The 20,455-nt window shown below is 40.5% G+C and overlaps 2 protein-coding genes across 2 annotated transcripts; both read right to left on the bottom strand.

Moving 5' to 3' along the window:
- Positions 1 to 1,332: 1,332 nt before the first annotated feature.
- Positions 1,333 to 10,016, bottom strand: pef1 (penta-EF-hand domain containing 1). Its single transcript, XM_061740997.1, has 5 exons — positions 9,909 to 10,016; positions 6,707 to 6,983; positions 3,856 to 4,011; positions 3,188 to 3,331; positions 1,333 to 3,103 (listed from the first exon to the last, which is right to left on the bottom strand). Exons 1-5 carry the CDS (start codon positions 9,927 to 9,929, stop codon positions 2,874 to 2,876), a joined length of 828 nt encoding a protein of 275 aa, XP_061596981.1. The 5' UTR covers positions 9,930 to 10,016; the 3' UTR covers positions 1,333 to 2,873.
- Positions 10,017 to 11,966: 1,950 nt separating this feature from the next.
- On the bottom strand, positions 11,967 to 15,839 carry gjb9b (gap junction protein beta 9b). The gene is given in 5 exon segments (XM_061741927.1): positions 11,967 to 12,619; positions 12,862 to 12,912; positions 12,914 to 13,045; positions 13,047 to 13,336; positions 15,699 to 15,839. Coding segments are annotated over 4 exon segments (819 nt in total). The 5' UTR covers positions 13,254 to 13,336; positions 15,699 to 15,839; the 3' UTR covers positions 11,967 to 12,190.
- Positions 15,840 to 20,455: the final 4,616 nt, after the last annotated feature.

Here is a 20,455-nt window from a genome sequence, read left to right as displayed (position 1 = left end):
CAAAGAGTGGGGCTGAGAGGGAAATGGAGCTATATCCAAATTCGCTATCATTAGTTCCAATGTTGCTGAACTTGTTTTGATTAATGGGATTTTGCGTGGGCGATTATGTTTAAAAAAAAAAAAAATCTTTTAAGCACTTCCTCCCTCTGTGCTGTCCATTCTGTAGTTGCCAGGACTGGCGTGAGATCAGTCCTGCCAAATATAGAGAAATGTGTTCATTCCCTGCAGGCTAACAACACCACTGTGCCAGTTCTGCTTTACCAGCGAACTTGGCAGCATCAACATTATTTAAGTTTCTGTTTATTCGTCAACAAGATTTCCAGCTGCACTTGCCAAAACATTTATGTCAAAGTACAACCATCTAATCAATCCACATCAGAGACTTGGGCTGACAGAACGTCACAGTCCCCTAACCCCGAAGCCCTGTAGACCTGCTCCATTTGCAAAAGTTAATTACAGATGTCAGGCATGGTCAGCAGTGGGAAATTTTCTCATTACATACAAAATGACAGGAGTTTAGTTAAATCACTGCTGAATGACATAAGCCAGAAAAAGCCTGCAGCGCGCCTTCCCTTGGGCTGAAAGCTTTAAGAAGGGTGGACTGCTGCTGTTGGCCCACAAAACCCCCAAATCAGTGGCTCGAGAGAAAAAAAAAAGGTCCAGACACGTTAAACAGGGTGTGAAACTAATAAGACACATGAAACAATGTTTCACTTAGATTAGGATTAGACCGCAGGGTAAGGAGGAATGTGGAAGAGTTCCAGAAAAAAAAAAAGAAATAAGGGTTCACAAGTGAATCTGATGGGTTGTGCTTTCAGATGATGTAGAAGGCTCTTGAGTCAAACTGCCATCAGGAAGGGGAACAGATGGTGAGAAAAATAGAAGCACCAGATGTGGAAGAGAGAGAGGGTTTCCCCTCTCCACCCTACAACAGAAAATAATGACTTTTGGTGATTTCAGATCCAACAAGGATCTGGATTTCTGTTCCAACAACAAAACACAACACTCAAGTCAAACTTTTCCTCAGGTTGAAGAAAAACTATAATAATTTTCTTAAGTAAAACAGTTATGCTCCTATTTTTTATACGACAGGCATTTGCAGATATCATAAAGGTGATTAACCTTCACTGTTGCAAACTTGCACCATCAGGCACATTTTCCAGCCAAATAAAGCAGCATAAAAGCCATTACTGCAGTATATTACTGAATTACTGCAACAGCAAGGCAGCAGGTGCCATTACTGTTGCAATAAAGCAATGCTTATTCTTTATAGACAGAATATGCGTTACTTATATCTGTGGCCATTATGGAAGTCAGTCAAGAACACATAAATACAAACAAACAAACACTTTATTGGCATTATTGAATTACAAATGATTTGGCACATTTATAATGCTGCGGTATAAATACCGCGGCAGAGTGCATTTTCTATTAAATCAGACCATTTAGGAACCGGACGGAAAAAAAAAAGACATGAGGTGTTATTTCATTCAGGAGCTTTTTTTCACAGAACTTTACAAGTTTGCATTTGACAAAATGTACAATTCTTTGTAAACAAATGGGAAAAAAAAACAATGCGTTTATATTTTTACAAAATGATGTAATTCCAAGTTTTAGTTCATACTCTAAACTGAACTACAAAGCAATGATACATGCAACCACAGCATGGAAATACATTCTGTAATTTTTGTTTAAAAGATTGAATAGTCTTAATGGCACAGGGATTGGCTCTTTGAGCATGCAAGCAAATTAAACTGAGATGAATGTGAAGCTGCATCAGTCTCTGGTTAACTGCACTCGCCAATGTTTTTGCCTCATGAGGTCTGGCTGATTTTAGCTGAGATCTTGGTAAAAAATTGATCATTTAACAGATAGGGGGAGAGATGTAAATGAAAAATGTGACCTTTGAAATAGAAATCTAATTGCACTAGCAAGGAATAAGAGCCTACCATAGATCCATCAGCTGGACTTGATCACCCACCCTGAAGCCTCATGTTTTAGACTGCATAAACGCCTGCATATAAGTTTGAAAGTTACAACTACAAAGATGCTCATGAACAGTTCTGCATCCATGATATGTAAAAGCTGCTAATTAATAATGCTGAAAGCTGACTACAAAATCTGACCTTTTTTTGTGGCTCATTTAATAGACTACACCCTACATTTTCATCTGAATTCATCAGTATCTTATTATGCAATGCTGCAGTGGGTAATATTAGTTGCTATCCTGTTAATAAACATTTGCCATAATCCTGAACTCACTATAAAGCTGATTTATTTTAAATAATTTTCTATAATTCAATCGAGTGTGACATCAGCTTCACATTCCCCACAGTCATGACGCCTTTTTGGTCACTTTGATTGTTACTGAAGGCATTACACTGATTCAGCCCTAACTGATACATTTTATTAACTGATTATAGACTCCATTTCAAATTTAACAACCTCAGTTTAACTGCTCATGAAATCGAGTGCTAGTACAAATAAACAAGCAGCTTGTTAACTACCACAGCTACCAAGGCATCTCTGGTTAAACTGGGAGTGTTCAGAGGGGATACATATGGTCATTCAGATAAGAAAAACTGCAGTCACATGCTGCGTGCTGTTAAGTTCCTGGTCAAATTTAAGCCATGCGGTGAAAGGTTTAACTGCCTTGGAAATATTCACTGGCTCTCATTCGTGTGCATGGTGTAAAGCTCTGTTTACTTATAACAATAAGCTTTTTGAGTCGTGTACTGGCTGCTGTTATATGATATAGGGAGCAGCATGTGAGGGCACTTATGGCAAAGCACTGAAGGCTGAGCAAACTAGGACCTGAACATGGAATGATACTGCGCATCCACGGTGCAGAAGGACAGTCAATGGAGGGCGGATCACATGAGCCTTGTGATGGCACCTGAGAGAAAGTCCTCATAGCTCACGCGGATGTTGCCCGTCATGCTGGTGTCTCTCTCCCTGAACACCTGCGTCATGGTCTGGAGCTGGGTGCACACCTGGATGAAGCGGTCCAGCTGTATGCCGGGGCGCCCGCCTCGCAGGGAGAAGCGCTGCACGAGCGTCTCCGAAAACTGGGGGCTGAGGTTGTAGCCCATCTGAGCCAGGGCTGGAGGAGGAGGAGGAGGAGGAATGGGGTGAGCGATGACAACATTATCACAATGAGCTTTAACACACCAACGAGCAGAGATACCTTGATGCAGCTCCATGCCACTGATGGATCCTGAGCGGTCTCTGTCGTACTGCTGAAACAACACTCTCCACTGCTGCATGAACTCCCACAGCGCAGAGAACCCAAACAAGTCTATCCGACCTGTTCGTGTCTTGTCAAACATGTCTGACGGGAAAAAGAAAAAGCAGCATGCTCAGACAAAGCTCAGAGTTGTTTTCAGTTACAGTTAAACTTCAGTTTTAATATTTGCTCACATACTCCAGGATGTTCTTACTAAGCACTCTTGCCTAGTTCACACATTTCTTTCAATGGTAACAGCTTGTATAAGCCACTGCTCGGTAGGTGCAACTGGAATGTAAGCACTGGAATGAAAGCACGATCACGATCACACAGAAAAACAACACGATTGTTGTTTTTTTAAAGGATAACTCCTGGCTCCCCTAAATTCTCATGAAAAAGTCTTATTACAATTTTGTTCAGAATGAAACCAGCATACTTTTTTTTTTTTTGCCGTTTTTATTTTCAAGGCAACTCCTCTCCTCTTTGCTGTAGTTTGTTGATAGCATTTCACAGGATTACATTTGTGTCACTTTGCCTGAAGAAACACTACCAAAACATTTCAATCTCCTCCATTCACACGAAACTACCTCTCTAACTCTGTTTCCTTCAGCTGCAGCGCAATCACTTACTGATCATCATGAGACAAGTTTCGTCGTTAAAAGCAGACCAGTTGGAGTTGACGAGTGCCTGTTTCAGCTCCTTTGGGGTGATGAAGCCGCTGCGGTCGGTGTCGACGCTCTGGAACCACTGGTACGCCTCTTGGTTAACGCCAGGGGGAATGGCACCTACACAGGGGAACCACATCAGTGACAGATGAAGGAAGGAGAGGTGTTCTGACTCACTGTTTTCACAGCATGGGTTGTTTAGATCGGTGCCTCAGACTTTTTTTTTCTTTTTTCTTTTTTTAAATGGCAAACTGGTTTGATTTATTCTCTAAATATATGCGTGTATGTAAGCAGATATACCATCTATTATTTTGGTTAAGTTTCCAACTTTTCAAAAATAGCAAATATTGAAATCAAATAATGACAGAGAGAAGAAAAAAAAATGGTGTAGATTTTTGGAAATGAAACAGAAATGTCCATCTTTCAATACTAAGTCATTATTGACAGATGAAGCCAAAATTTAATATTGTCAGACAGTTGAAAATAAAATCCATAATGGACTCAAACCAATTTACGGGCTGCAACTTTGCAGCCTGCATTTGAAGGTCAGTTTTATCACAGTGGCATGATGCAATGTGTCCCATTTTGAACACTCCTCCTATTCTAGGACTTGGAAGGCTGCATCAGTTGCATCCTTCACCGCCTAGTAGGGCTGCACGATTCTGGACAAAATGAGAATCACGATTTTTTTGCTTAGAATTGAGATCACGATTCTCTCACAATTTTTTTCCAATATAAAATTTATTGCACTTATTACTTTAACTTTGCAACAGCTGAACAAAAATATAATAACAATAAACATCTCTTGTCTTCTTTACACAAACCTTTGAATAATTTAAACAATAATAACAATTTTGAACAATATTTGTTCCTCCCTGAGTTGAAAACCCTTTCAGAAAGGGGACTTGTAACAGATCCTGTAGTTCTGAGGCAACAAATTATTCCTCTGGCTGGGATGAACCCCCCATTGCCTTTTGCTGCTATTAAGAAGCTGCCGATACAAAAGGTAAACGTTACAAAAAATATGATGGTGCCTGATAAAAGACTGGCATCAACTTTGTAACAGCTGACATTGAACATAAAAACAATAAACATACATTTTTTTTAATTTTTTTATAATCGTCGTCATTTGGAAATGAGATTGCGTTCAAGCATGAATCGAGATCGCGATTTTTTAACGATTAATCGTGCAGCCCTACCGCCTAGTATATCCTAAGATCCATTAAACTGACTGGCATGTGGCAGACATGGCAGATGTACTGAGGCCCTTTTTTCCCCTCAGCATCAGACCAAACACCAGTGGTGTGGTCTCTCCATTTTTGCAACTATACAAATAAAAATGTGAAATCTGAATTTTGTCCTCCATCTTACAAGACACGCTTCCAGTGCTGACCAGTACCTACATACCAGTGCTGGTAACATGAACAGGAAGTTCTCCTGAAGGTACAACGCCCAGTCACCTGTGATCTTCGAAGGACTTACTTTCAAAATCTGCATCCTTTTGAAAGATGCAGGGCCTGACATTGTGCAACTAAAATTAAGCTACATACTGTAGCTTCAGCTAGGGCTGTGCGATTAATCAATTTTAAATCTAAATCTGATTTATTAATCACAATCGATGTTAAAAAAAGGAAATCGGAAAATCGATTGTCCTTTTTTGCGGCTGGCTGCATTACAGACAGAGCTCGTCTAGTCATCTTTGTTTGGTCAAGAAAATTGTAAATGTTGTCACTTTACTAAACTCAAGGAGGATTTACAGTATCTTTCAGTTGCACTTCATTCCCAATAGGGAAATTTGTTTGCTATTTTTCTCTAAAAATAAAGATAAAATATTTGAAACAATTTTTTCCATTGTCTTTTGTAGTTTTACCAAAAAAATCGAAATCGAAATCGAAAATCGGGTTTTCAGAGAAAAAAAAAAAAATCGGGATTTTATTTTTTTCCAAAATCGCCCAGCCCTAGCTTCAGCCTTTGCTGTTTCAAAGTGGCCAACTTGGGAAAACATCATGGTATATTATGAAAACAGAAAATGTCATTCTTGCAACCAGTTACAAGTTACCTGATGAGTTTAACAGCACTGACATTTACTACAACAAAAGCATGTAATTACATCTGAGTAAACTACAAATGTTTTCTGATAATCCCAGTAGTTACTCTTCCTGGAAGACAACCCCTCCACACCTCTGCTACTCATATTCCAGACCAATAAATAAAGCAAAGACTTGATTGAAGGTCTTGGAAAAGTCACCTCAGCAAGAAGGAAATAGCATCACCTGAATACATGATGAAAAATAAAAAAAAGACGCCTTAGAAAATATGGTGAGGAGTAGAGGGATGGTTGACTGTCGAAAAAATGAATGGGGAGAGAAGGAAAGATGACATTTAAGGCCGAACCCTGATGGATTCTGTCCCTGAGGGTAAAGATGGTTACACAGACTATCAGGTTCTGACTTACGCAGGCTTAGCTGCTGCTGAAAACACACACACAAACCATGTTCTTTGCCCATCTGTCTCTTACCGCGTTTAGGCCTCACTCAGTGTTACCAGAGTCATCACTCCAGCTTTGTGGTCCTGCTGAGGGCACAAACTGAGCCCTGAATCTACATGAGGGTCTGGGAATAGAAGTCATTTTCTACCCGCTGACCCACAGTGAGGTATAAAAAAAGAATAAAAAAAAAAAAAAAAAAGTACAAAGCAGCAAAAAAGGGAACAATAGAAAACATGCAATATTATTGTATATTAAATATTCCCGTTTTTGTCTCGGCACAATGTTGGGAAAGATTGCAGAGCTTCAGGAGGTTTATCCCAGCATTACCTGCAGAAGGATGGTGTCCGTGAAATCCTCCATGAGGTTGTCCCCCATAGCCCCCGTAATGTACAGCAGGTGCAGCGCCAACTCCAGGTCCGTATTGGCCACCATGAGCCTGGGCTGCATGAGCCTGGGCTGCATGAGCCTGGGCTGCATAACCACCGTAATGGCCTGCTGTTGGACCTGCAGCACCTCCATAAGGAGCTGAAGGAGGATGTCCATAGGGACCCCGACCTCCGCCGTATGGAGCACTAGGCGGAGGGTTGCCTCCTCCGAGATAGCCCTGCAGGGATCAACAAGGATATTATTCACTAAAAGTGTGATAAACACAAGCAGTAACCAAGCTAAACCACGAGTTTTCAATGATTCAGTTCCCTGCATATACAAGCTACTTTAAAGGGGACCTATTATGGCATCTAATACCTATTTTAAACAGGCCTTGATTGTCTTAAAAACAAGCTTTTGATTGTTTTTGCTAAATAAATTAGAAATTCAGCCTCTGAGCCATGTCTTTATCTTCCCATTCTCTAACCTCATTATCTATGAGGGATTCTGAGTGGGCGGGGCTATGATAATGAGGCACTGTGTTGATTGGCTGCCTGAATGACGCGATACACCGCTACGAAAAAATGGCGGAAGCTCCGGCCGGCGGAGTTAGTTGTGGGCGTGGTTTCACGCATTGGAGGCCAACCGATGTAAATCGCATTTTGGTTACGTAACAAAAGGGAGCAGAATCTGAACGGCTCGTAGAAGCCACATCACACTGGATGGCTCATCCGGGCTGCTGTACAGACACTGCAGAATTTGGTTGCTTTCCTCCTTCTCTGAGTTGTCAGGCTGAGGGGAGACCGTTTTATATATGTTAAAGCAAGAGAAAACGTGTTTTTCATAATAGGTCCCCTTTAAGTATAGCTTTTGGCACATCCCTCAGCATGAAACGTATCAAAAGATACTCAACAGTACTTGCACTTGGTTTATAAGTGGTAGATCTTTACATGAGCGTGTTTGGTTTACACGAGTTTGTACTTTATCCACCTTTATTCAAGTATATAATCTCCAAATTAGGGTAATCCTAAAAGTTTGAAGAGTTTTTTTTTTGTTTAATATATTTTTACAATACATTTTATATTACATTAGATAGTACTGTAAAATAAAATATTTTTATTTATTCATTATCTTATTAGTTATAAGGCTAAAGGTCTGCAATCAACCGATCTGAACTGAGGGGTATTCCAGGAAGCAGGTTCAACAAATTCCGAGTTTAAACCTGAACTACGAGTTGACTTAACCTGAGATAGGAATCTCTGAGTTTTCGGTTCCAGAACAGCGGATATGAGTTAGTTCAATCAACTCTGAGTTTGTTAAGCTCGAGCTAAGCGTGTGCGTGAGGGATATAAAAAGCCATCATCAGTAGAGCCCTGATACAAGGATTCACCATGGCAACCGGCGACAACAAAAGAGCGACATACTTTTTTTTTTTTTTTAAACTTTATTTAACATTTCAATTTACAAAATTCCTTTGAGGAAACATTAGTTTGCATCTGAAGATCCAGATACTTCACGCCACTGGAGTTAGAAGTGTTAATACGTGCGTATGGCGAGTATAAGAGCATATTTCGGGAAAAAAAAACAGCTGCAGCAGCGAAGGAGAGAATTGGCGTGGGAGAAAGTTGCTGCAGTCAATGTGTAAGTTTGAATGCAGTATTCATTTAACATTTAAGCACACTGTCTTATAATATTACAGATGAAAACAGTGGTGGAATGGTATTGAATTAAATTTTATTGTCATTTAGATCAGGGGCAGTCGCACACCTCGGCTTCAGGGAAAAATGTAAATGTTTTTTTTATACATTTATGTAATTACTCTGTGTCTATTTGTATTGATTTATCCTATTACTTAATACATATAGAATAACTACTAATGCATATCAGAACAACATGATGGATTTCACTAGGTATTATCTTTCCCAACACTTGTACCCCCCTCATATCTTGAATCCCTGACGACAGTGGTTGCAATCAATCTCGTTTTTAGCGCGATCTGCAGTGTTACTAACTTACAAAAATGAAAAGGAAGCAGACAACCACGCAATTTAAAAAAAAAAAAAAAGAAGACAATGTTGCCCCAGCAGCAGAAGATATTAACGAGGCTGTAGCCACTGATGGATTAATTATGCAAGTTCATTTTAAGGTAAGATATCAAATCACCTACCCTCTTATAAATCTGTTTAAGGGAAATATTTGACTTTTTTTTTTTTTATCTCTCTCTCTTTCTCTCTTCTGCTCCCTCCCTCTCCTTTTTGCATTTGGACTTTAACTGTTTGAAGTTAAACTCGGATGTCCCTGTGATATTGTTGCACTGACATATTGAATAGAATACGTTGCGTTTGTCAGATATGCTTTTTCTGCTCTCTGCCGCTTGCCCCATTGGCTGAATTGACGCCACTGAGGGAGGAGACAGAGAGAAACTCAGGCTTTATTGAAGTAAACCTGCTACCGAGCAGGTTAGGTTCAGAGGCTCAGTTGCCATAGTAACTGACTCAGAGTTTTAGTTAACTCGCTTTCTGGAACTGAAAACTCCGGATTTCCCTCATCTCAGGCTTAACAAACTCAGGATTTTCACTAAACCCGCTTCCTGGAATACCCCTCTGATCTTAAAATGACATTTTGAGGGTTTGCCTTCATCACAAGAAAACTGGGCTAATAAGGGGTAAACAAATCAACGAATATTCAGATTAAGAGTCAGATTAATCAACAGTATTTAAAAAGAAAACGATATAGCAACTAAACTACGTGATAAAACTGAACTACTCCATCTGATTCAGTGAAATAAAAGTGAAGATGAAGTGGATAACACAATGTGCTCAGTAAAGAAACCGAGTATCCAACTTTCTACTGGGACACGCTGCTTTACCCGAGAACAGCGTGTACCTCCACTTCTACGAACACATACAAGTCTTATGGTGTGAAAAAGTGTTAAAACTTTGAGCTAAACCCCCTGAACCGCGCTGGTCCCGTAAAGCAGATGTGGAGCAACACCCTGCTAACCGTAGCAGACTAATGAATGGCTAGCGGGACCGGCTATTCCTGGACACAACCCGGTAGTTACGCTACATCCAGCAAATAAGATACAATGTACGCGTAGGATACTATTGAATGGTATTAGTGAAACGAACACAGACGGAGCACAAAGTAAGTTTTTGCATACCTGACCGTAGTGGAAACTCATCTTGTAGTTGACAGAGTCCACTTCCTTCAGACAGGCGGTGGAGGGACGGACACCACTGCCGCGGCATCAGCCTCCTGATTGGTTAACGTCCCTGTCGATCAAAGCCGCGCCGTGAGCCTCGCTTCTGATTGGACCGCAGTGTGGCAACGTCAGAGCAGGATGCCAAAGTATCAATCAAGGCTCTTCTAATCTCTCTCATGACGTAAAGTCAGAAACTTGGTTGGTGAGTCACTGACCTGAATAATCCGGTGTGTCTACTTTCAAGATTCCATTCTTTTTCTGTGCTCATGAGACGTGTGTTTTACTAGTAAGCACATTAGGATCTTTCTCAGTAGATGGGGGGCTCTTCAGCCTTGATTTTGTGTGTGTACACACACACACAGACACACACACCTCTCTCTCTCTCTCTCTCTCTCTCTCTCTCTCTCTCTCTCTCTCTCTCTCTATATATATATATATATATATATATATATATATATGTATATATATCAGATTAGATTAGATTGTCCTTTATTCAGAATCAGATATAAGTTTAATGCCACATTTGTTAAACACACACAAGGACTTTGTTTTGGTGATTGGTGCAATACAAAGAACAAATAATGAAAAGAGAAAATGTACAACATGAGAGAAACTGTACAACATGAGTTTTTAAAGTGCTGGATATGAGTCTGTGCAAAGTTGACCTAGGATGTGTGTTAATGTAACGCAGGGGTAGGCAATTCCGGTCCTCGAGGGCCGGTGTCCTGCATGTCTTAGATGTTACCCTGCTTCAGCACACCGTGATAAAAGTACCTGTGTCATTAACAGAATTGTGCAGCCCTGGATGACAAGCTGATGATGACGATGATTAATTAGAATCAGGTGTGTTAAAGCAGGGAAACATCTAAAACATGCAGGACACCGGCCCTCGAGGACCGGAATTGCCTACCCCTGATGTAACGCATAAGGTCAGGATTGGACTCTTACATGTAACACCACCAATGAACTGATATACTGGAGCTGGCTAACCAACCCGAGCAATCGCTGTGGTCGTTGACAAACTCCAGAAGAAAGCAGTAGTGATCGGAGCTGTGGCCTCCAAACTGGGATTGTGACTCCAGCAAATCATGGGAACATCAGAGATCTAAGTTCAGAAATGCACAGCCCAAAGGGACAACGGAAATCCTGCAGCCTTTTATAAAGTCGGAAAATAACTTTATTGGTTTTTTAACAATAAAAACAAAATGTACAAAATACAGACACACATACATATATATACATACATATCAATCATTTTTGACTTAATCCCTCTGATCAGAGGGGTCGCCACAGCGGTTCATAGTATGCACATTGATTTGGCCCAATTTTACACCTTCCTGGTGCAACCCTGCACACACTTGCACAGATGTTTACCATTCATGCTCTCACACACACACACGCACGCACGCACGCACGCACGCACGCACGCACGCACAGCACGCACGCACGCACGCACGCACGCACGCACGCACGCACGCACGCAGCGCACGCACGCACACACACACACACACACACACACACACACACACACACACACAACACACACAACACACACACACACACACACACACACACACACACACACACACACACACACACACACACACTACAGGCAATTTACAATTGCTAATCAACCTATACATACATGTTTTTGGACATGTGTGTATAGACATGCATACATACATACATACACACACATATACTGTAAATATATATATATTATTTATATATATATATATATACATTTTATATATATATATATATATATATATATATATATATATATATATATATATATATATATATATATATATTATATATATATATATATATATAGTTTTGTTAATAAGATACACGCATGTTTTCAGGTGAGAGGGTTAGTGTTGCTTTTTTTCCCCCCATCAGCTGGGGTCTGTCATCCATTTTCACTTTAATAGTTTAACTTATTTAACAGCTTAAAGTCAGTGCTAGCTAATGATACATCCACAAAAACAAAACGTCCAACTCACGTAAGAAACAAAAAAACGGTGCAAGGATTTGTCATTTCTAGTGTAAGTACATTTTGCTACATAAGCCATGTTCTCTTTGAGATGATCATAATGACATTAATTTATTCCTGTTAAAAATCCCTGAAGGGAAGGCTTTTCTTCCTTATTGCTATGAATATCTGTGCTGAGTCTGATTCATGCGCTTTAAGTGCTTAGCTTCGTTCCAGAACACAGTCCATCCCATACAGGACATTACTTTTTCTGAGATGGGGCCTGCTCAGCCCTGATGTTGTTGAGGTTCTGGACCGAGGCTGTGGGATCCACCCTGATGGAGGTACTAGACTTGAACTCTGACCTTGGCCGTGCCAGTGGCGCCATCTCATGTTGCTCTACAAACATCTTTCTGTCTGCTTCCATCTTCTTTCTAATGCATTTCTGGATGCGTTTGCTGATGAGATAAACCATCTCACAGATGCACATCAAGATGCAGACAGCAGAGGAGACCACCATGAACAGTGTGAAGATCTTTTTCTCTGTGGGGCGGGATATGAAGCAGTCCACCTTGTTGGGGCAAGGCGCCAGGGAACACTTGTACAAGCGGGGCAGATCATAACCATGGTAGATGTAGAACAGGAGATAGAGGAAGCCAGCATCAAAGCTTGCCTTGAAGATCAGACTCACCTATGAGAGAATGAATGTTGGTTAAACTGGAAAAAAAAAAAATCCAGGAGAAAACTAGTTGCATTATGATGTTGATTTGAGAGATACATTTTAGTATGCAAGGTTGCAACTCAGCAGGTTCAATACAATTTGGAGATATAATCAAACTTGTAGCTCATCTCTTGGGATTTACATCACTGGCTTCACGTCAGTTGATGGTAAAGCCAAGGTCTAAGAGTATTTTGCAAATCCTTGGTTCTTACCAAATACGTCCACCACAATCCCCCACGTTTCTTCCAGGGTTGGCATACAGATGTTTACCATCGTGGGAAGTGGTGTACTTCATTGTCCTTCTGCTCTCGAAAATTTGACGTGCCCAACGACCATCAGTGAGGGGCATGTGACAAAGATGAGCTGCAAGGCCCACAAACGGATGTGGGAGATGGGGGAAGACGTGGTCATAGCACACGTTGCTGCACCCTGGCTGGAGAGTGTTACAGACAAAGTCCTTGCTGTCATCACCCCACACACGCTGAGCTGCCACAACGAAAACCATCATCCGGAAGATGAAGACTATGGAGAGCCAGACCGGCCGAAGGCTGTGGGAGTATTTGTTGACTCCACTGATGAGCTCCTCCAGACCGGACCAGTTCATGGCTATTGCCTTGAACTTGGAGAGGGAGATGGGAGAGGCCGAAGCTGAGGCCGAGTTGGGGTGAAGTTTTCGATGATCTGAGTCTAAATGATGAAAAAAAATAAAGTAGATCAGAAGAGTAATAGCACTTCAAGCATGCACAAGGTAAAAGCTAAATTTTCTTTTCAACACCTTCACTGTTTAGAGCTCTTGTAGTGACATGAGGAGGATTTGTTTTGTTTTCAAATACATTTACATATTTTTATAAGCAAAAAGGGAGTCAAAACTGGTCAGCTGGGTTGTATAGTTTTTCCAGCTGCCTCTGCCCAACCCAGTCAGGCACAACCACATTTCTGATGTGTGGACACTACATCAGAAAACTTTGATTCTCCATCTGGTTCAAAACAGTTGGATGAAAACTGGCCCTGGAAAATCATGTATTTGAACATAAGTCAAAAGTAAATACATGGAAATCGTAAGAATAAAAAAGAAAAATGCATTATTTATTTTCATTTAGTTTTATTTGTGCCTCAGTCGTGTCTGAACCAGATTCGAAAAAGTACCACAGTATTTTCAGCTTGAGTGGTATTTTCCACATTTTCCGGGAATTGTTAAACTACTTGTTACAGTTATTTCCCATTGAACACTGAGCTCCCTTTTCAACAGTGACTCATTATACTTCAATATATGAGTCATCATCAGAGCCTCCCTCTGCAGAAAAGACAAACCAATACTTCCAACTCTGTTAGTCAGCCGTTTGAGCAAGAGTGTTGCTGAACAAGCAGCCATCGTCATCTGAGGGATCCCACACCCACTGCATTGTTGGTTCTTCAAAGAATGAAATCATTTCATTTGTCAATATTAGTATGGACAAAAACTGTTGTCCTACAGAGAAGGACTATTTTGGCTAAAAATGACACTAATAATGTGGATTTGATTGATTCCCGCGCAGACTTTAAAGATGTAGTTTCATCTTATCACCTGCACAGTCTTGTTTTATCGGAAAAATTTGAAATACATATTTGGCTTCCTTATCCATGTGTAGAGATAAGGGAAGTCTTTTATGCTTAAAAAAGGGTGAGGCTGTGTCCATCATTTCTTTTTGAATGACAGAATAAAATGCCTCTGTTTTACATTTACATCTCATTCTGATGAAACACTCAGCCTGACAGGGAAGAAGTCTGATAACAGCCTCGTTGCACTGTATTTGAATTTGAAAACTCTGTCACTGTTTCAGCATCACTGCGGACATATTGAGCTGTCAAATCAGGTGCTATTTTACCCTCTTATCCAGCTTTCCCGATTATTAAATGAAAGCAGCATAAAAAGACTGGATTCTGTGAATGCCCTCGGAATCAAAACAGATTTCCAGAGCAGAGATGTTCAATCACTGCTGATGCTACCCATACTTTACCTCTGCTTCTAAATGGAGACTGCAGCCAGGAGCATTAATCTTTCAGCGTGTTTCAGACCGTGCTTCTGGGACAGTTTTACCAACAGAGCAGTCCTTATTGACTGTGAGCATGCTGTGTCTCTTCTGATTTGTTTCAAAATTGTGTGAACCTTTAAGGTTACATTCAGCCAAAATAAGAGAAAAATCTTTCAGACAGCGGTACATATATTCTGAAGGAGATGGCAAAGCGGCGGCGCAATTTGTTTTCCTATTTGCTGAAGAATGCAACCTCGCCTTGCAGGCCGACAGGAGCTGGTCTCATCTATCTCTTTGCCCGGGGGTTTGTCCTTTTCTTTGTTGTGACGCAGCGCACATATCACTCTCTCAGATTGTGTGATGGATTTGATATTGGAATCTCAACTCGCTGTGCTGCTAATATAACTTGAATCCTAACAGCAAGCAAACATTTGAAAAATCAACAACAATAAACATTTTTTGTGCAACAGGTGAGGCACTAACTAACAGAGAACCATGTAGCACAATATCCCTCTATAATAAGCACCTCCTCGGAAAGAGAGATTGATTGATTCGAGACCTGCTCTGCAGGTTGAGCTAGTTATGCTCTTCTATTTGCCAGGAACGCATTGTCAATGATATTCAAAGCTTGTAGGTGGAGCTGTGGTTAACTTGTGTGTCTTTCGATCAGCTCTGCTCTGCTCATTTAAAAAAATGTTCTTAGTTTTTGCGATTCGCAGGTCTTGGCTTTTTCTTTTTACCTTCAGTTTGATGTTTTTCAAGGTAACACCACTATACCAGAGGACTACGGATTGAGCAATCAAAGGATAATTCTATTCAAACCAACACGCCTATCTTTCTTTAGAAAAATCTTATTCTCTCATGGGCCTCACAGCTAAACTTATATACATTTTATCTTGATATGGTCCCGTCTTTGAATGAAAAAAGTTCCTGCTCTTTATCTTTCTATTACACTGTTTACTGCACTCTTTGATTTTTTTTTTTAACCAAATGGAAATTTAGCATTTCTAAATACAAACAAAAGGAAAACACCTTACCCTAGACAGAAAGAAGCACTATAAAAAAGGACATCTATCCAGGATGGTAGGTGGATGCAGTGTGCCAGCTCCTCTGGCACCAATACTAAAGGCTTAGCTTTTACCTGGATAGTCTGAAGAGGCTTTTTAAAGGTGTGGACCTGCGGTCGGGGCTGGGGATAGGGGCGGAGTGGAGTGCGCAGACGTTTGCATGCCTAACCCACAGGTAGTTCCCCATATATGCTGACTGGGCGTGAGAAAACATGCAAGATGTTTCTAAGAAATCAGCTGAGAGAGAAGAAAAGAAACAATGCGACAGGTTGTCGGCGTATTTCATTTTTTCTAATGACGTTTCGATGTGTGTATAGATTCTCAGTCATCAAGGCCAGGATGATCCTCAATGGCAGCTGGACCCCCTTTTCTTGGTTTTTGGGCTGTTGGACCAAATATATATATTATGACCCTGAATAATCAAGAAAATGGAAAATCCAAATAGATAGAAAAAAACACTGCTACTACTACCACTATCAATCAGCACTTTTCATTCATAAATGTAGCACAGAGTACCTAACATGTTTGAAAGTTATACAATTTAATAAGTAAAAACAGGGCCTAAACCCCCCCACCCCCACAACAAACACATCATAGTAATTTAAAAAGAGGACACACCACCTTACGGAGCTATCTGTAGCCATCCCACCCGTCGACAGGAGTCGCCTCCAGCCCAGGCGGGGGGAGAGGTCCAGCATCGTACTCCCACGGAAAGCAAGCCGGGCCAGCCGGCTGCACCAGGGCATGCTGGACCCATGAAGGTCCCACGCAGCCAGAGCAGCTGACCCCACTGAGGACACACTGGAAACTAAGAACTAAAACCAAATCTACCATAAAATGATAAGAACATGATATAGTATGAAATTTAAAACAATAATCACTAGAATGAAATAATAATAATCACTAGAATAAAATAAATAATTATAGTAATAAATTTTTTTAATTTTTTAGGTAAAACTGAAAAAGTACTTTAAAAAGGAGAAGACAGACAGACAGACAGACAGACAGACAGACAGACAGACAGACAGACAGATAGACAGACAGACAGATAGACAGATAGACAGATAGACAGATAGACAGATAGATAGATAGATAGATAGATAGATAGATAGATAGATAGATAGATAGATAGATAGATAGGATACTTTAATAATCCTGAGGGAAATTCAAGGTATTCAGACATAGATGCCCAAAAAGCAGGTTAGTGTCAACGACAAACAGAAAAACTTGGTAAGTGACATATAATGACATAATAGTGCAGCGCAACAATGAAAGTGTCAAGTGTAGATTAAAATGAAGATAAAATGTAAAAACGCTATTAATTAAAGGAGCTTGAGGCTCTTTTAAGAAATGAGACTCTCTAGCGCCACCCTTCACCATGACGGCCGTTGGGGGTACTGCAGCCAACAGTGAAGCCGGCACGGGAGAACGGGGAGAACGCACATGCAGCGTCATGTGACGTCACATCCGCAGCCCAGCGCAGGAAATTCGGGACCGAATTGCAGCACATTTTGCAGCACACAGGCTGTTCAAGGCAAAGGAGAGATATACTAGAGGGCTCATTCTTTTTGGTTTGGAACGCTTCATCTGACATTATTACTAGAAAACTTAAAATGTATACAGATTTTTTTCATAAATCCTGCCTCAATCCGGCCTCAAGCTCCTTTAAAAGCAAGACTAAAAAAAGAGCCATTAGTTGATTTCACAAAAACTATGGAAGTCTGAGTTTTTGAGGAGCAAAGATGGGAGGAGGATCTCCACGTTGTCAACAAAACAGTGTTCCTCACTGAAGATTGGAAGATATTTTCATATTTCACCTTCTACACGGCATACTGCCCTTAAAAAGTTAAAAGACTAGGAATTTCAGTGCATAAAGGGCAAGTGTGTAAGGTAAACCGGATTCCAGCCATTCATCATCCGGTGCTTTAACTACACGTGTAAGGAATTATTGGAAAACCTTTGTCAAGCACAAATATGTGGAATCTCATTTGCAAATGCCACTCAAAACCTTGCTGCGTGAAAAAGGGGCTGTTGTGTAAAAATGAAAAAGGTGCTCTTTGGCTGTATGTGACGGAAAGAAAAAGACTTTACTCTGACTGAGATTGAATCACAATTATTTCCTTTGCATGAAAGGAGGTCACATCCGAACAGCACGGCAGATGTCAGGGAAACGACGGTGACATGAGTAATTTAAATATTTAAATTGAGGTTACAAAAAGGTTCTGAAAAGTACCAAGGATAACAGTATTGGATTGACGCCTGACGCAGCCTTGCAGATAGAAAACCCACCTCTCGTCTCCTAAACTGATTATGCGCAATTCTCTGTCAGGTCATGAAGATCCATAAGCGCTGTAAGATTATTAACGACATCATATCTATATTTCAAGTCTTTTGTTCATAGAGGCCATTGACCATCACATAATGGAAACGTGGTTTGTGGTTTGATGAATCAGACTTTCAGATCTTTGCCAAAAGATGAAGATCAAAGATGAAAAGAACAGCCCAGACTCTCATCAGTGACGTGTCTGAATGCCAGCCTCTGTGATGGCAGCATTAATGTACAGTAATAAAAGCACAGTGAGAATTTAGATCAGCATCAGGACTTTAAGACAACTGTGGACGTTCAAGCGTTTTTGAACAAGACAATACAAAACCAGAATCTGAAAACACAACACAAAACTCTTGCATTGGTAGGAGAGAGTAACTGGCCTGGCAGTTCTAACCTTTCCCTTAAAGAAAATGTGCGGCGAATTTTGAAAGTGAAACGCTTCCCCTCTTAGTATCTTCAGTGCCAGAACACCTTATGAGGAAGAATGGCAACAAGTGGTGAAAACTTCTTTTTTTTAATTATTTTAGGAACATCTTGCTAGCCTGAGATGGAAAAAAAATTGATGTATATTGACAAATGTAATAAACTTAATGAGGAAAAAACATGAAATATCTTGGTTTTATCATGTCTGTAAAGAAAATTATTTTAAAAAGGAATTTAAGAATAACAGCTCTCTGTCTATCTTTTTTAAAAATGTGTCTGATTTGGATTTGTAAATGATCAGAAGAGGAACGGATAAGCAGACGGATCTGCGCTGGGTTGCAAACAACATAAAACTGATGCAAATCCGCATAAGCGTATGCAAAGTGTGCGTGAGCACAGGTTTCAGGTGTTCAGCCTTTACACTCCCCGTCTGCTGTCACTTAACAAACAGCATTTGTACACTTATGACTGTACATGCACAAAAAGGAAAGTCTGACAAACACTGAAACAATGTAATTTGAAATCAAAAGCGAAAGACAACACCGGAGGAATTCCAAAGAAGGCTTTGAAGTAAAACTTATAGACTTAATGATGTCATTGCAAGTACAGTATAAATAAAAACATAGAGAGTCCCTTATGGTTTAATTTTCCAATTCCACAAAGTGAGCCGTGTTTCCTTCCACTCAGCACTTATACATGCAGCATAATCAAAACAGTCACATGGCATATAATTACTGCAGGAAAACAAACATGGCAAAGAATCCCATGCTTTCCTCTGGAGGGCGAGAAATCTCTCAGTAGCTGGTGTTTTGAGCATTTGTTTGTTTTGGTTCTCTTTCAGTTTCCAACTGACTGGATGACACTCACTTACTGGAAATGGCACAAAAGCAGCATGTACAGTAAACACAAGTACATATGACAATGACACAGATGTTCTTAAACAATAGATGCACTCTGTTTCAAGTGGCTGATAAAAATTGAACATAAAGTGCTCTCTTGTACGGCTTTTGGTCTGCACTGTTACCATGCAAGAGAAAAGACAAAACACACACACAGATATAATTGCCGAAGGCTAACTACTAAATTCATTTAGCTTGTGTCAAGATAATGGCGGGTGACCTCAGTGTACCTGTAATTTCCACATAAGCCACAAATAATGTTGCCTCATGTGGTTTCTGGTTTTACATAATACAACTCAGTCTTTTTAGAAAATGCGAGACTATGCTCAGCTCAAAATAGACTGGTCTGCAGAGGGTTGAATTCTGCAATTACTGTGACACACCGACACTCGGTACAGGAGGAATATCAGACGGAGAGAGGGATGAATGCCTTTCAACAAGGAATATGTTATTCCCTTCATCGGCCTCTAGAGAATGCTGATGCTCCATTGCTTCATTGAGCTTTTTTTTTCTCCCCCTGTTAAGCAGCCAAGGAAATTGAGAGAGGCAAAAAATGTTAAGTACAGACAGGACAGTGAATCTCACCTCACCTGTGGAGCAAAATGTATAACTGAGGGAGAAACAGTGTGGGATTGAGGGAAAGCTACCAAACTAGTGGCCTAGTTATACAGATGTCCAAAAGCACACGGTTGAAAGAATGTTTGTTGAGTTTTGTTGAAACAGCATATAGGACACATGATCACTTTCTCTTTTCACTGCTTAGCTCTCAGTACGGTGCATAAACATGCAAATACTCAGCCAATCATAGCAAGCCCTTATAATTAATATGACTCTGCTTAGATGAGGTGAGAAGTAATATCCTCCTCTATTAAGTCTCAGTTGTGTGGAATAACTATTACACATGGAGGTGTTTGGTGAGCCTGCGAGTGCGGACTGACTCATGGCTCATCAGACAAGATACCCTGAGGTCGTTTTTACACCTGGTTTGTTTGAATCTGAACTTGTTTGAGTCTGAACCCTAGTGCTCTGCCTCTCTGTTTTGTGTTGTAATGTGTAGGATCTTAGCATAACGTCTT

This window comes from Cololabis saira, chromosome 15 (assembly GCF_033807715.1).
Source record: "Cololabis saira isolate AMF1-May2022 chromosome 15, fColSai1.1, whole genome shotgun sequence".
Taxonomy (NCBI): Eukaryota; Metazoa; Chordata; class Actinopteri; order Beloniformes; family Belonidae; genus Cololabis; species Cololabis saira.
This window is presented reverse-complemented; position numbering and strand designations above follow the sequence as displayed.